Source organism: Puma concolor, chromosome A3, assembly GCF_028749965.1.
Source record: "Puma concolor isolate L17-30 chromosome A3, mPumCon1.1.hap2, whole genome shotgun sequence".
Lineage (NCBI taxonomy): Eukaryota > Metazoa > Chordata > Mammalia > Carnivora > Felidae > Puma > Puma concolor.
In genome coordinates, this window is record NC_141669.1 from 22,384,173 (window position 1) to 22,397,324 (window position 13,152).

Sequence of the window (13,152 nt, forward strand, 5' to 3'; positions counted from 1 at the left end):
TGATATATCAGCATATATTTACTTGTGAGTCTTTGCAAGCACAGCTTGGAGGTCTGATAACAATCTCAATCTGTACAATATCCGTGCAGTACAGGGCCAACCAGTATGTACTTCTTAGCTGTGCAATGGTAAGGATGACAGGGACAGTGCTCTGTCTCCTGATTATCATCCCAGTGTCATGAACGGTCTGTAAAAGATGGCTTCGTTGTGGAAAACTACAAAACTGGATGTAAAAGTAAAATGCAAACTTGTTTCGTTAAATCCATCTCCACTGAAATCCAGAAATGGCTCTGTGGTTGAGAGTAAGAGTCAAATCACCTTTTATGGAAATATTTGAATACATCAAGGTTTTCTGTTGGGTCTTATGGATCTGGACAGAACATCTCCCCTTTTCCTTTTATATTTTCCTCATCCTCTTCTTGCAACGCTGGTTGAAAACAGGGGAGGACCCCATGAGGCTATCAGTGGAGTGGGAACCATAGCTGCTGTCTGAGTCATCGGGGCTCTGGGGGATTCCAGCTTCACTCATCCCGGACATGGGCTCCTCGAAGACATCACTGCCCAGCACACCATGCCCAGAGACGTTGCCTTCTTCACTCTCTTGAGGCTCCATTTTCACATGGGCCAGATTCCAAAGAGGGGAAGCATTTACCTCCGTGCCTAGCAATGGAAGAACACACAACTAGTAGTAAGCCAAGGCTGGAACACAGCAAAACAAATATTTTACCCAGGGCAGCCTTTAAGCTCAGTTTGTACTCTGATTCTGCCTGGCTGGAGAATATGGTTGTTATCTTCTGTTCAAAAAGCTACCAGCTCCAGGGGTGCCTGGGTGGTGGCTTAGTCAGTTAAGTGGCTGACTCTTAATTTTGGCTCAGGTCATGATCTCATGATTTGTGGGTTCGAGCCCCACATTGAGCCTGCTTAGGATTCTCTCTCTCCCTCTCTCTATCCCTCCCCAATCACCTTCTAGCTTGCTCTCTCTCTCAAAAATAAAAGTTAAAAAACAAACTACCAATTCTGAATATTTTCCTTTCCACTTCCTCTACTCTCCTTTACCCCACCTCACCCACCCTCCCATTTCCCCTAAGCCAGGGAAGTAAAACTACACAGGTACAAAGATTCCCTGTCTCATGGCCCAAAGGCAGGCACAATCATGGTTTCTTGTTCAGATTGTTTCTTTCCTTCCTTCTATAAAGCTGTCCTATTTTCCTGCCTTTTGAGTCCCTGGTCCTCTCTCATATTATGAACTTAATGATCACTACAAAATGCTGGCAGCAGTTCCCAGAATGCTGAAGAGACATGGTTCCTAAGTCTGCAACAATTTCTCTTCGGCCCTCCTGTCTGTGTTCTAGCAACACTGTTTGTGGTTATTACTTCTTCCATGGTGAAAGGTTCTCTGCTCAACACTTAAAACGATGTGGCCTAATTCTGTTTAGGATTTGTGCATTGATGAAATGGCCATTTATATTTGTAAAAAAAAAAAACAACAACACTGAGTATCTCGACTAATTTGCAATCTACCTAACTTAAGAATTGCTCATCCTGGTTCCTAAGGTGATCACAGAGTCTGGAAGAAGAAGCAGGCACCTCTAACTGGATAGCCCTATTTCAATCCCTTTCAGCTACAATTTATTGGGAGCACTCTAGCAAGGAAGCCCAACTATTCAAACAGCCTTGAGCAATTAACATTCCTCTATTTAATCTGGGCGTTGTCTAATGAGTAGAAGCATCAGGAAAAAACAGTACAGCATACTAAGTGATAAAGGGGGCATCTGCCCACCCATATGGGTCAGCTAAATTAACTCTGGCAATCAACAGGATAACACATACTGAATCTATATCCTAACTTGGAATGATTTTAAATAATGCCTGTACAGTTGTGTTAGTCCTCCCTTCACTGATTACAAAGAAAAGAATGTTGGTATCACTAGATCAATGAGGCTGTATTTGTTTTTAGACTTTCCAATCTCCTGCCACCCACACTTTTTTTTCCTCTCATCTCCAGAGTTTGATTCCAAAATGTAGAGTGCTGAGATTGGCAGATCTCCCAGAATCAGAGTCGGTTGATTTCTCTTACTTGAAGCCTGTGGCGAAGCCTCGACCTCCAGGTTAGATGGGAAGCGCTCACTCTGTGCCCCGAGGACTCCCATGGGCAGTGACTGGTCTCCAGAAGTAAGGTCAGCCTCCAGCTCCTCACTGACGGGGAAGGTGATGTCACTTACAGGTTCTTCCTTGATCTTTACAGGTTTAGTGTCCTCTGTGGCCTTCTCAGGATTGACAATCCTTTCATACTCCTCAGATAGTTGCTTACTAATCTGTTGGCAAGCAAGAGTCATTTTTCAAAGGAATGTTAAAAGCAAGGTGGATAGTCAGCTTGTGGCATCCCATGGAAAAAACAACATCATGTGAATATGAATAAAGCAACCACTGCCAATGGAAGGAAATTTTTTTTTACTTTTTTTTTTTTTTGAGCATAGTTGGCACATGGAAGGAATTTGTGTAGGGTGTTTGCATTTGTAAATGACAGAGACATGTAAAGAAAAGTTATTTGCAGAGACTTTGTGTGTCATTAATTAAGCTACACAAAGGCAAAAGAGGCTTTGTTAGAGACAAATCAGAATGGGGACAAAAGATTATATTTTTGTCTGTAAAAACTGTTGACATATGCACCCTAGGTGGATAATGAATGGTGTAGGAAATCTGAATCGCTTAGCAAAGACTTTTTTTGTTGGGTGTTAAAAAGTCCTTATCATATTTTAGATTTGGGAAAAACAAAACAGTGAACAAATGACTTAAGGCCACATAGGTTAAAGAGATTAGGTATTTCTGGTTCTAACCCAAAATGGTATCTCTGCCCCCTCTTCCACCCTTGGGCAGTATCATCTCATTCTGTTTGGTTCTGTTTTTCACAGCACTTAACGCCAGCTGAAATTGTTTTGATCATTATTTATTTACTTGTTTTTGTTTCCGTCTCAAGAATACAAGCTGAAAGAACTTGTTCACTGTTGTATCCCACAGTGCCTGACTCAAAATAGGACTCAATAAATATCTGTTGAATAAAGCATGCTAACCACATTCTCTCAGACTCTACATACCCGTGTATAATTTCTTCCAGAGGAAGTGTGATCAATAAATGGAGCCACTCATTGGCTAAAGAAGGCCCCTGGCTCTGGCCAGGTCAGTGATGAGGCCGATGGAACACAGCCAGGGCCAGGAGGAGAGCATGTCAAGTCCACTCTGTTCCAAGACCCTGTACCCTGCTCTCTAGGGTGAGTGTTGTGGGATCCTGCTAACACCCCTACATTACACACTTTTACCCACTTCTCATGGGGTCACCTCACCTGTAGCATGTAACTGTGATAGTCCTTGATGCGGTGCTGCCAGAACTTCTGGAGGGAGAGCACACTGCCAATGCCCACTTCATGGAATACTTGCTCCATAACGTCAGGGAAAGGAGTCTGCCCCAGCCGGGCCTCCCGATCCACAGCGAAGCGCAGCAACTTGGTGAATTTAAGGCAGTACTCGTGTGCCACATCAGTGAGGGTCTCCAGGACACTTTCATTAGCACACTCAAAGCCTGCGTGGGCCAGGATTGTGGCCACTGCCTGGTAAAGGAGCTGCCGACAGGAGTGCCAGCTGAGTTCCGTCACAGGTTCCCCCTTCCCACTGAAAGGGGACATATGGCAATGTTATCAGTGCTCTCGCACAGGGGTCACCTGTCCTGTTTCCCTAGGAGTTTTATAATTTCGGTCAAGCCGCTGGCCCAGCTTTCTAGGGGATTCTATGCAGATTACAGAGCCCAGTTTCATCTTGCTGCGGCCAGCGCAGGTCTCAACAACTCACAGTCATCTCTGAGCTCCTCCAAGTACACAAAGCTTTAATAGGCAATACATGTCTATAACAAACAATATAAAAGAGTGTGAGGTAAATAGGAAGCTTCCTTTTACCATCTTGATATTGATCATTTGTAGGAGATAATAAAATTTAACACTAGAGCTGAGATACTGCTCAGTGGTGCTCTAGTTATTTCCCCACAACATAGTTTCCTCATATGCTGGGTGATAAATGGACTTTCAGAAATTCACAGTCCCAATTAGGAGATTCTTCTACAACTAAAATAGACCATTTGTGAAACTGGCAAAGCAACTCAATTTTATAAAAACAATTTAAAATACAGTCTCCAAAGCATTTTTATCCTACCCTGTGTAAAGAAATGGGTAGGGTCCCTATTATTCCCATTTGGCAGGTGAGGAAATTGAGGTTCAGAGGGGCTGACCTGCCAGAAGTTGTACAGGTATTATCAAGAGGTTGAGCTTCTAACTTCAGATCCTATGTTCTTCATAATACTGTGCTTGCTTTGGCAGCATATAGAATATGTTCTTCATAATACACCATTTTGTCCTAATCACTGCTGTAGAAATCTTTTTTAAATTAAATTAAATTAAGTAATTGTCTGAGAGAGAGAGCGAGACAGCGAGAGCGAGAGCACGAGTGAGGGAGAAGGGCAGGGGGAGAAAGAGAGAATACCAAGCAGCCTACACATTTAGCATGGAGCCCAATGCGGGGCTCGATCCCACGACTCTAGGATCGTGACATGAGTCAAAATCCAGGGTCGGATGCTTCACCCACTGAGCCACCCAGGCACCCCTGTAGAGATCTTAATCTGAAAACAAAACAAAACAAAACAAAACAAAAAAAACAACTTAAAAAAGCTGCCTGGTCTCCTAAAAATAACGTCTAGCAAACTTCTAATTACTTAGAAAAATTTAAAATTCCTGTTTTCTGTCTCCCTCTGACAAAGGAAGTAAATGGATAAAATAAGGTACATACTTGGCATGTGTCCCCATGTGCTGTACAAGGGGGCTTGAGGAGCTATCCACCCACTTTACTATCATCTGCTCAGAAGCAACTACTGCAATCCACATAATAGCTGGAAAATAAAACCAACTGCGAAATAACTTTTCATTTACTATTTCCACCATCATTTCCCATGGCCAGGCTCCCTAGGCCAAAAGCTAAAGGCTCAGAAGGACCTAATAAATAGCTAAACCAGTATTGCTTTATTTGAGTAACGCATGGACTTATTTCAAAGGACAATAATTTTTTTAGCACCCCCATAGCTGATGCAAATTATTTCTGTTAAACAGTTTCTTAAGTATGTATAAAACAAACTAGTTATAAGCTTCTGATGGTTACAGCTCTTCCTAACAATTAAAATCAGAAGTTTGAGATTGGAAGAACAAATATTATTAAAATGCCTATACTACGCTAAGCAAACTACACATTGAATGCAATCAAAATACCACCAGCATTTTTCACAGAGCTAGAACAAAATAATTCTAAAATCCTAAAAAAGACCCTCAATAGCCAAAGCAATCTTCAAAAAGAAAAGCAAAGCCAAGCCAGAGGATCACAATTCCAGACTTCAAGTTATATTACAAAGATGTAGTGATGAAGACAGTATGGTACTGGCACAAAAATGGAAACGGAGATCAATGGAACTGAACAGAAAACCCAGAAATGGATCCACAACTAGATGGTCAACGAATCTTTGACAAAACATGAATGAATATCCAATGGAAAAAAAGACAGTGTCTTCAACAAATGGTGTTGGGAAAACTGGACCACTTTCTTACACCATATACAAAAATAAATTCAAAATGGATGAAAAGACCTAACTGAGACAGGAAACCATCAAAATCCTAAAGGAGAACACAGGCAGTATAACATCTTTGACATTGGCCATAGCAACTTCTTAATAGATACGTCTCCTGAGGCAAAGAAACAAAAGCAAAAATAAACTATTGGGACATCATCAAGATAAAAAGCTGCTGTACAACAACAAGAAACAACAAAACTAAAAGGCAACCTTCAGAATGGGAGAATATTTCAGAATATTGCATATTTGCAAATGACATCTGATAAAGGGTTAGTATCCATCCAAAATCTATATAAAGAACTTATAAAACTCAACACCCAAAAACCAAACAATCCAGTTAAAAATCGGCAGAGGACATGAATAGACATTTTTCCCAAGAAGACATACAGACGGCTAACAGACACATGAAAAGATGCTCAACGTCAGTCATCATCAGGGAAATACAAATCAAAAGTACAATGAGATATCACCTCACACCTGTCAGAACGGCTAAAATTAACAACACAGAAAACAAGAGATGTTGGCGAGGATATGGAGAAAAGGGAACACTCTTAACACTGTTGATGGGAATGCAAACTGGTGCAGCCCGCTTTGGAAGATAGTATAGAGGTTCCTCAGTAAGTTAAAAATAGAATTACCCTACGACCTAGCAATTGCACTACTAGGTATTTACCCAAAGGATACAAAAATACTGATTTGAAGAGTTAAAAGGATACATGCACCCTGATGTTTATAGCAGAATTATCAACAATAGCCAAATTATGGAAAGAGCCCAAATGTCCATTGACTGAGGAATGGATAAAGAAGACATATATATATATATAATCTATAATATATACACATAATATATATGTATTATATACATACATAATATATATATATTACATATCTATAGTGTACTATTTCTCAGCCATAAAAAATGAAATCTTGCCGTTTGCAATGACATGAATAGTACTAGAGAGTATTATGCTGAGCGAAAGAGGTCACAAATACCGTATGATTTCACTCATATGTGGAATTTACGAAACATATAGATGAATATAGGGGAAAAAAAGAGAGGCAAACCAGAAAACAGACTCTTAACTATGGAGAACAAACTGAGGGTTGCTGGAGGAGAGGTGGGCAGGGGGATGGGTTAAATGGGTGATGGGTATTAAGGAGGGCACTTGTGATGAGCACGGGGTGTTGTATGTAAGTGATGAATCACTAAATCCTACACCTGAAACTAATATTACCCTGTATGTTAACTAACTGGAATTTAAATAAAAACTTGAGGGATACCTGGGTGGCTAGTCGGTTAGGCGTCTGACTTTGGCTCAGGTCATGATCTCACGGTTAGTGAGTTCAAGACCCACATTGGGCTCTGGGCTAACAGCTGGGAGCCTGATCCTACTTCGGATTTTGTGTGTCCCTCTCTCTCTGCCTCTCTCTGCTCATACTCTGTCTCTCTCTCAAAACTAAATAAATATTTAAAAATTAAAAAAAAAAAACTTGAAAAAGAAAAAAAAATTAGAAGTTTTACACACAACTACAGAATTCTAAATAATAGCATCGGGCACCTGAGTGGTTCAGTCAGTTGAACATCCGAGTCTTGATTTCAGGTCAGGTCATGGTCTCAGGGGATTGAGTCCTGCATCAGGCTCTGTGCTGAGTGTGGAGCCTATGTGAGATTCTCTATCTCTTTCTCTCTCCCTTTGTCCCACCCCCCTACTCTCTCTCTCTCTCTCTCTCTCTCTCTCTCTCACTCTCTAAATTAAAAAAAAAATGTTAAGTTAAAAATAAGTAACAGCATCAATTTAATAGGATGAACAACATAATTTTGTTAAAGCTAAACTGCCTTCAAAATGTCAATAGGGTACTGATCACCACAGAGCAAGTTTTCTTGTGCCATGCATGTAATGACACAGTTTTCACTATTCCTAGGATTTTAGAACCTTCGATTATACAGTGCCCCAGGACATCATCTGGTCTCCATCTGGCCCAACTGCAACCCTTACTTATTAAGCCTATTTCTGTTCTTTTCTCATTAATTTGGGACAATTAAAATAGTAGTAACTATTATCATCAATAAGCACATGCAATGAATAATATGCAGTATTATTTATGGGGTTGGTTTTTTTTTTTTTTGGCTAAACACATATTTAACCTGAATCTAATCTCGAGGTAATAATCAGCAAATCCAGTGAGTGGGACATTCTATATTCTAAATGACCTGAACTCTTAAAAAAGATTTATATTGTTGTTGTTTTTTTTTTTTAAAGAGGAAGCTATTCTGGTTTAAAAGACACTAAACAACCAAAGGCAGGGGCGCCTGGGTGGCTTGGTCGGTTAAGCGTCCGACTTCGGCTCAGGTCATGATCTCACGGCCCGTGAGTTCGAGCCCCGCGTCGGGCTCTGTGCTGACCGCTCGGAGCCTGCAGCCTGTTTCAGATTCTGTGTCTCCCTCTGTCTCTGCCCCTCCCCTGTTCATGCTCTGTCTCTCTCTGTCTCAAAAATAAATAAACGTTGAAAAAAAAATTTTTTTTAAATAAAAAAAAATAAAAAAAAACAACCAAAGGCAATGCATGAATCTTTGTTAGGTTCTGGATTAGGGAAAAATATATCTACAAAAGGTATTTTGGAGAACTGGAGTAATCTAAACTGGGCTTATATTATTTACTTAGTGTTCATTTGCTTTGGTGTGATAATAGTATTGAAATCACATAGGAAATTTTCCTTATTCTTAGGATAAGGTGAAGAATTTAAAGGTGAAAGAATGCTTAAGAATTAAGGGGTGAAATATTGGGATATGTGCAGCTTTAAAATATTTGACAAAAAAAGTGTGTATGTGTATATGTTACATATATATTTATATGTGTATACACACTTATACATATGTGAGAGAAAATAAATGTAGCAAAATGTTAACAATTGGTAAATCCTGGTAAGGAGTACTTGGGCATTTTTTGTACTATTTAAAATTTTTTTCATGTTTATTTATATTTGAGAGAGGGAGACAGTCAGAGTGTGAGTGGGGGAGGGGCAGAGGGAGAGGGAGACACAAAATCGGAAGCAGGCTCCAGGCTCTGAGCTGTCAGCACAGAGTCTGCTGTGGGGTTCAAACCCACAAACAATGAGATCATGACCTGAGCCGAAGTCGGATGCTTAACCAACTGACCTACCCAGGCACCCCTCCTGTACTATTATTTAAACTTTTCTTTGGTCTGACAAACTTCAAAATGAAAACAAAAAGTAATTACTTCGCGCCAAATGCAAACTTACACACTGAAACCTAGTAGTAGCATTAGGTTATAAGGCAGTCATTCAGAGGACTTGGAATAGGGCTTCTCAAACTTAAATATACACACGAATCTTCTGGAGATCTTGTTAAAATGAAGATTCTGATTCAGCAGGCTATGTAGGCCCTGAGACTCTGAACTTCTAACAAGCTCCCAGGTGATGTTGATGCTGTTAGTCTCTGCCCAGGTTTTGAATAACAAGGATCAAGAACATTTTTATATTATTTCTTAAATGATGTTATCAAAATGAAAATACAGTTGATCCATGAACAATGTGGGAGTTAGGGGTGCCAGCCCCCCCGCCCCCGCCATGAAGTAGAGAATCTGCATATAGCTTTGACTCCCCCAAAAGTTAATGATTAATGGTTTACTATTTTTTTTATATTTGTTTATTAACTTCTTTTTAGTAATCTCTATACCCAACACAGAGTTCAAACTCACGACCCTGAGATCAAGAGTCACATGCTCTTCTGACTAGGCCAACCAGGCACCCCAATGACTAATAGCCTGCTGTTAACTGGAAGCCTTAGTGATAACATAGAGTCAATTAACACATATTTTGTATATGTATTATATACTATGTTCTTACAATAAAGTAAGCTACAGAAAAGAAAATGTTACTAAGAAAACCATAAGGAAGAGAAAATACATCTACAGTACTGTTCTGTAAAAACATCCGCATGTAAGTGGGCCTGCACGGTTCAAACTGGTGTTGTTCAAGGGTCAACTGTACACAATTTAAACATCTTACATAAAACTTAATGGATTTCTGAGAATATGAGAATAAGTCCATGAACCTAAATTTTAAGACACTGAGCTAAATCCATAATATACATTAAAAAAATTTTTTTTTCAACGTTTATTTATTTTTGGGACAGAGAGAGACAGAGCATGAACGGGGGAGGGGCAGAGAGAGAGGGAGACACAGAATTGGAACCAGGCTCCAGGCTCTGAGCCATCAGCCCAGAGCCTGACGCGGGGCTCGAACTCCCGGACTGCGAGATCATGACCTGGCTGAAGTCGGACGCTTAACCGACTGCGCCACCCAGGCGCCCCCATAATATACATTTTAAATGAAATAGAAAGACTACACTCTGTGGATTGTGAGGCCATGGCTTCTTTCACATACCGGGGTAGTTCCTTGCTCCTAGCAAAGTGGTTGGTGTAGAATAAGCACTCAATAAATATTTGTTACCTCAAAAATAAAAGATGCAGGGGAGGCTGTGTGGCTCAGTCGGTTAAACTCAAATTCTTGAATTTGAGCCCCGTTGTCGGGCTCTGTACACTGACTGCATGAAGTCTACCTAGGATTCTCTCTCTGCTCCTCCCCTGCATGTGCTCTGTCTTTCTCAAAATAAATAAATAAATAAACTTAAAAAAAATAAATAAAAGATACAGATTCTGGATTTGAAGATCAGTTCAAGTCTTAGACTTCCTACTAATTACCTGAGCAACTTTGGCCATGTCAATTACTCTTATCCTCAGTTTCTTCACAGGAATGTTATTACATGCTGAACAGTGTTGTGCAGATGTTTTGAGAAAAGTAAGATAGAGCAAAGCCTTGTCTTACCGGTAAAAGTCACTCTCTGGATCACTGTGCCGAATCTGGAATGGTGCATTGGGATTCTTACAGTCTAAAGGCAGGAGGTCATCAGGAATAGGAGGTGACCCAGGGCAAGAGGGAAGAGGTTCATTCTCTTCAGTCTTTACACCTTCTGTCTGCTGCTGACTCTGGGCCTGAGCTGTGGCAATGAGGTTGCGCAGACGTCGGTTGTGCTGGATCAGCTGAATGGTATGGATGGTGAGGCTGCATGGCTCTGAGGGGATGTCCAGCATAGTGGGGGGCTTGGGCTTATTGGCTGAGGGTTGATGCAGGGGTGGGTCATGGACTTCCACAAGACGGAACTCCCGTGGGAGCAAATCAAAGGAACTCCTGTTGGTCTGGCTTGATGAGATTGGTATCTCTCCCCAGTATCTCAACATTTTGGAATAAGAAAGAACTTTCACGTTAAATGTAGTGATAACCGAAACAGTGTTCTTAAATCTCTAGGTTATAGGCTTCTGTGGTGAAAAATATGAAGTCTGGCCAGTTATTGACATAAAAAGTAGGCTGTTTAACACGACTTAGAAAATATCAGTGTCAGCAACGCTGTAGGACCAAAGATATTCTCCCTGAAGAAATTAAGAGAGATACAACTGTTAGATGCCAGTCACCACAGTCACACACAATGACAATTCCTACTGGACTGAGCCATAGGTGGCATTTGGGTCATTAGGAGACTAACAGCTGCAATAGTATTGGCAGCTCTAGTGTCCGTGTTTTCCATCTCACCCCACTAACTCATTACTAGAACTATCATCGTGCCCAATCTTGAGCAATTTGCAAGGCAAGATACTTAAATGACACCTGGAATATTTCTCAGAGTATCTTGACACATCTGTCCTGAATCAGTAGGAGAAAAGGGAGTAAAGATAGGAAGAGGTGGTTCTTATTCTGTGTATGTCAAAAACATGAGCAATATTTCAATGGATCCTGGTGGAAAAATTTATTGACCAGTAATCTAAATGGTCTTAGGCATTGAACTTCTGACATACACAGGGAAGAATCTGAGTGATTTCTGCTGCCTCCTAATTGGCATCCCTTACTCCAGTCTCTCCTTGTGTCTAATCTATTCTCCAGTGCTGCTAGACTTACTCTTATTACAACTCAGATCTAATGGCTTCTCATTGCCTATTGGAAAAAGTCAGCCAGAATTCTTTGGTCTACCATTGATCAAAATTTGCAATCTGACTTCAACCCACCTTTCCAGATTCATTGCCCATATGTCTCTTCAAGTTGAACAAATGTTTACCAAATGCCACACATTATGGAAGAAGACAAAGACCACAGCCAGATCCCCGACCTGAGGTGAAGGAGAGAAATATAAACAGACTATTTCGATACAAAAATGTGCAGAAAGGGCTGCTCTAGAGACACAGACCTGGTGCAGTGGAATAACAAAGAGGGAGCTTCCTGGAGGAAATTACTACCCTAGTTCTAACATACATCATTCTACTCAGTTTCTTGAGAATGCCATGTATTTCCACAAATTGACCCTTTAAGTTGTGATCTGCCAGAAATGCCCTGCCACCCACTACATTCTTGGCAGACTTTTATTCATTCTTAAGTATAGGTTAAGTTACCACTCCCCATCATCTCCCCAGTAAATCTCCCTTTATTATATTCTCACAGCACTTCTGGTGTTTCCATCACAGCATTTACGCATGGATTTAAACTAGTACTTGTCTCAATCAATTTTATTCTTTCATCTATCTCCCACAACCATGATCTTTGTACCGTGTCTGGCACACAGTATACCCGGCATTTAGTGAGCGCTTACTATGTGCCAGGCTATGCCTTTATTGTTTGATTCGGTTTTCCCAACTACCTCAGTTTTTAAAGGTGGAAGCTAAGGCCCACTGTCTTTCCCAATATCACAAATGACCGAGGGAGACAATCCAGATAGTCAGGCTCTTAACCACTACATTATGCAGTCTCAATAACTGGTTTTGGAAAACAAACAAAAGAATGAACAAAGAAACGGATCGATTATGGGGCGCCTGGGTGGCGCAGTCGGTTAAGCGTCCGACTTCAGCCAGGTCACGATCTCGCGGTCCGTGAGTTCGAGCCCCGCGTCGGGCTCTGGGCTGATGGCTCAGAGCCTGGAGCCTGTTTCCGATTCTGTGTCTCCCTCTCTCTCTGCCCCTCCCCCGTTCATGCTCTGTCTCTCTCTGTCCGAAAAATAAATAAAAAACGTTGAAAAAAAAAAATTAAAAAAAAAAAAAAAAAAAAAGGAAACGGATCAATGAGGGGACACACAAAAAATCGCCCTCTTCCTTAATTTCACCGAAAAGAGGACGAAGAACAGGCACCAAGCTCAAGGAACGTCCAGGTCCCTCGGGGCTCCTCGGTCACGGTCAGCAGGCACAGGCGCCAATCACAGGATCCTGGGGTCTCCTGATGCCCGGAGCAGCCGGGAGACGAGGAGGTCTGGACCTGGACGGAGGCACTATTCACTGCCGCTTCGCAGGAGCTGGGCTGCGCGACTATACGACTCGGAAAGGCCCGAGGCGAGGGTCGCGCCAGGCCCGGAAGACTGGCTTTCGGATTAGTGGTCCCAGGCTGCCGGAAGCGCTTCTGCTCAATCTGGCTGTGCCACAGGAAGTCATTACTAT

General features: G+C 41.4%; 1 protein-coding gene across 4 annotated transcripts; it reads right to left on the bottom strand.

The window, feature by feature from the left end:
- Nucleotides 1-13,124, bottom strand: SUPT7L (SPT7 like, STAGA complex subunit gamma). Of its 4 annotated transcripts, none has more exons than XM_086700251.1 (6): nucleotides 12,850-13,124; nucleotides 11,740-11,840; nucleotides 10,508-11,109; nucleotides 3,342-3,666; nucleotides 2,078-2,315; nucleotides 1-660 (listed from the first exon to the last, which is right to left on the bottom strand). In XM_086700251.1, exons 3-6 carry the CDS (start codon nucleotides 10,918-10,920, stop codon nucleotides 398-400), a joined length of 1,239 nt encoding a protein of 412 aa, XP_086556377.1. In that variant the 5' UTR covers nucleotides 10,921-11,109; nucleotides 11,740-11,840; nucleotides 12,850-13,124; the 3' UTR covers nucleotides 1-397. The 4 variants fall into 4 exon arrangements, with proteins under 4 accessions (XP_086556377.1, XP_086556376.1, XP_086556378.1 ...); XM_086700250.1 differs by having other exon boundaries at nucleotides 12,825-13,124; XM_086700252.1 differs by lacking the exon at nucleotides 11,740-11,840.
- Nucleotides 13,125-13,152: the final 28 nt, after the last annotated feature.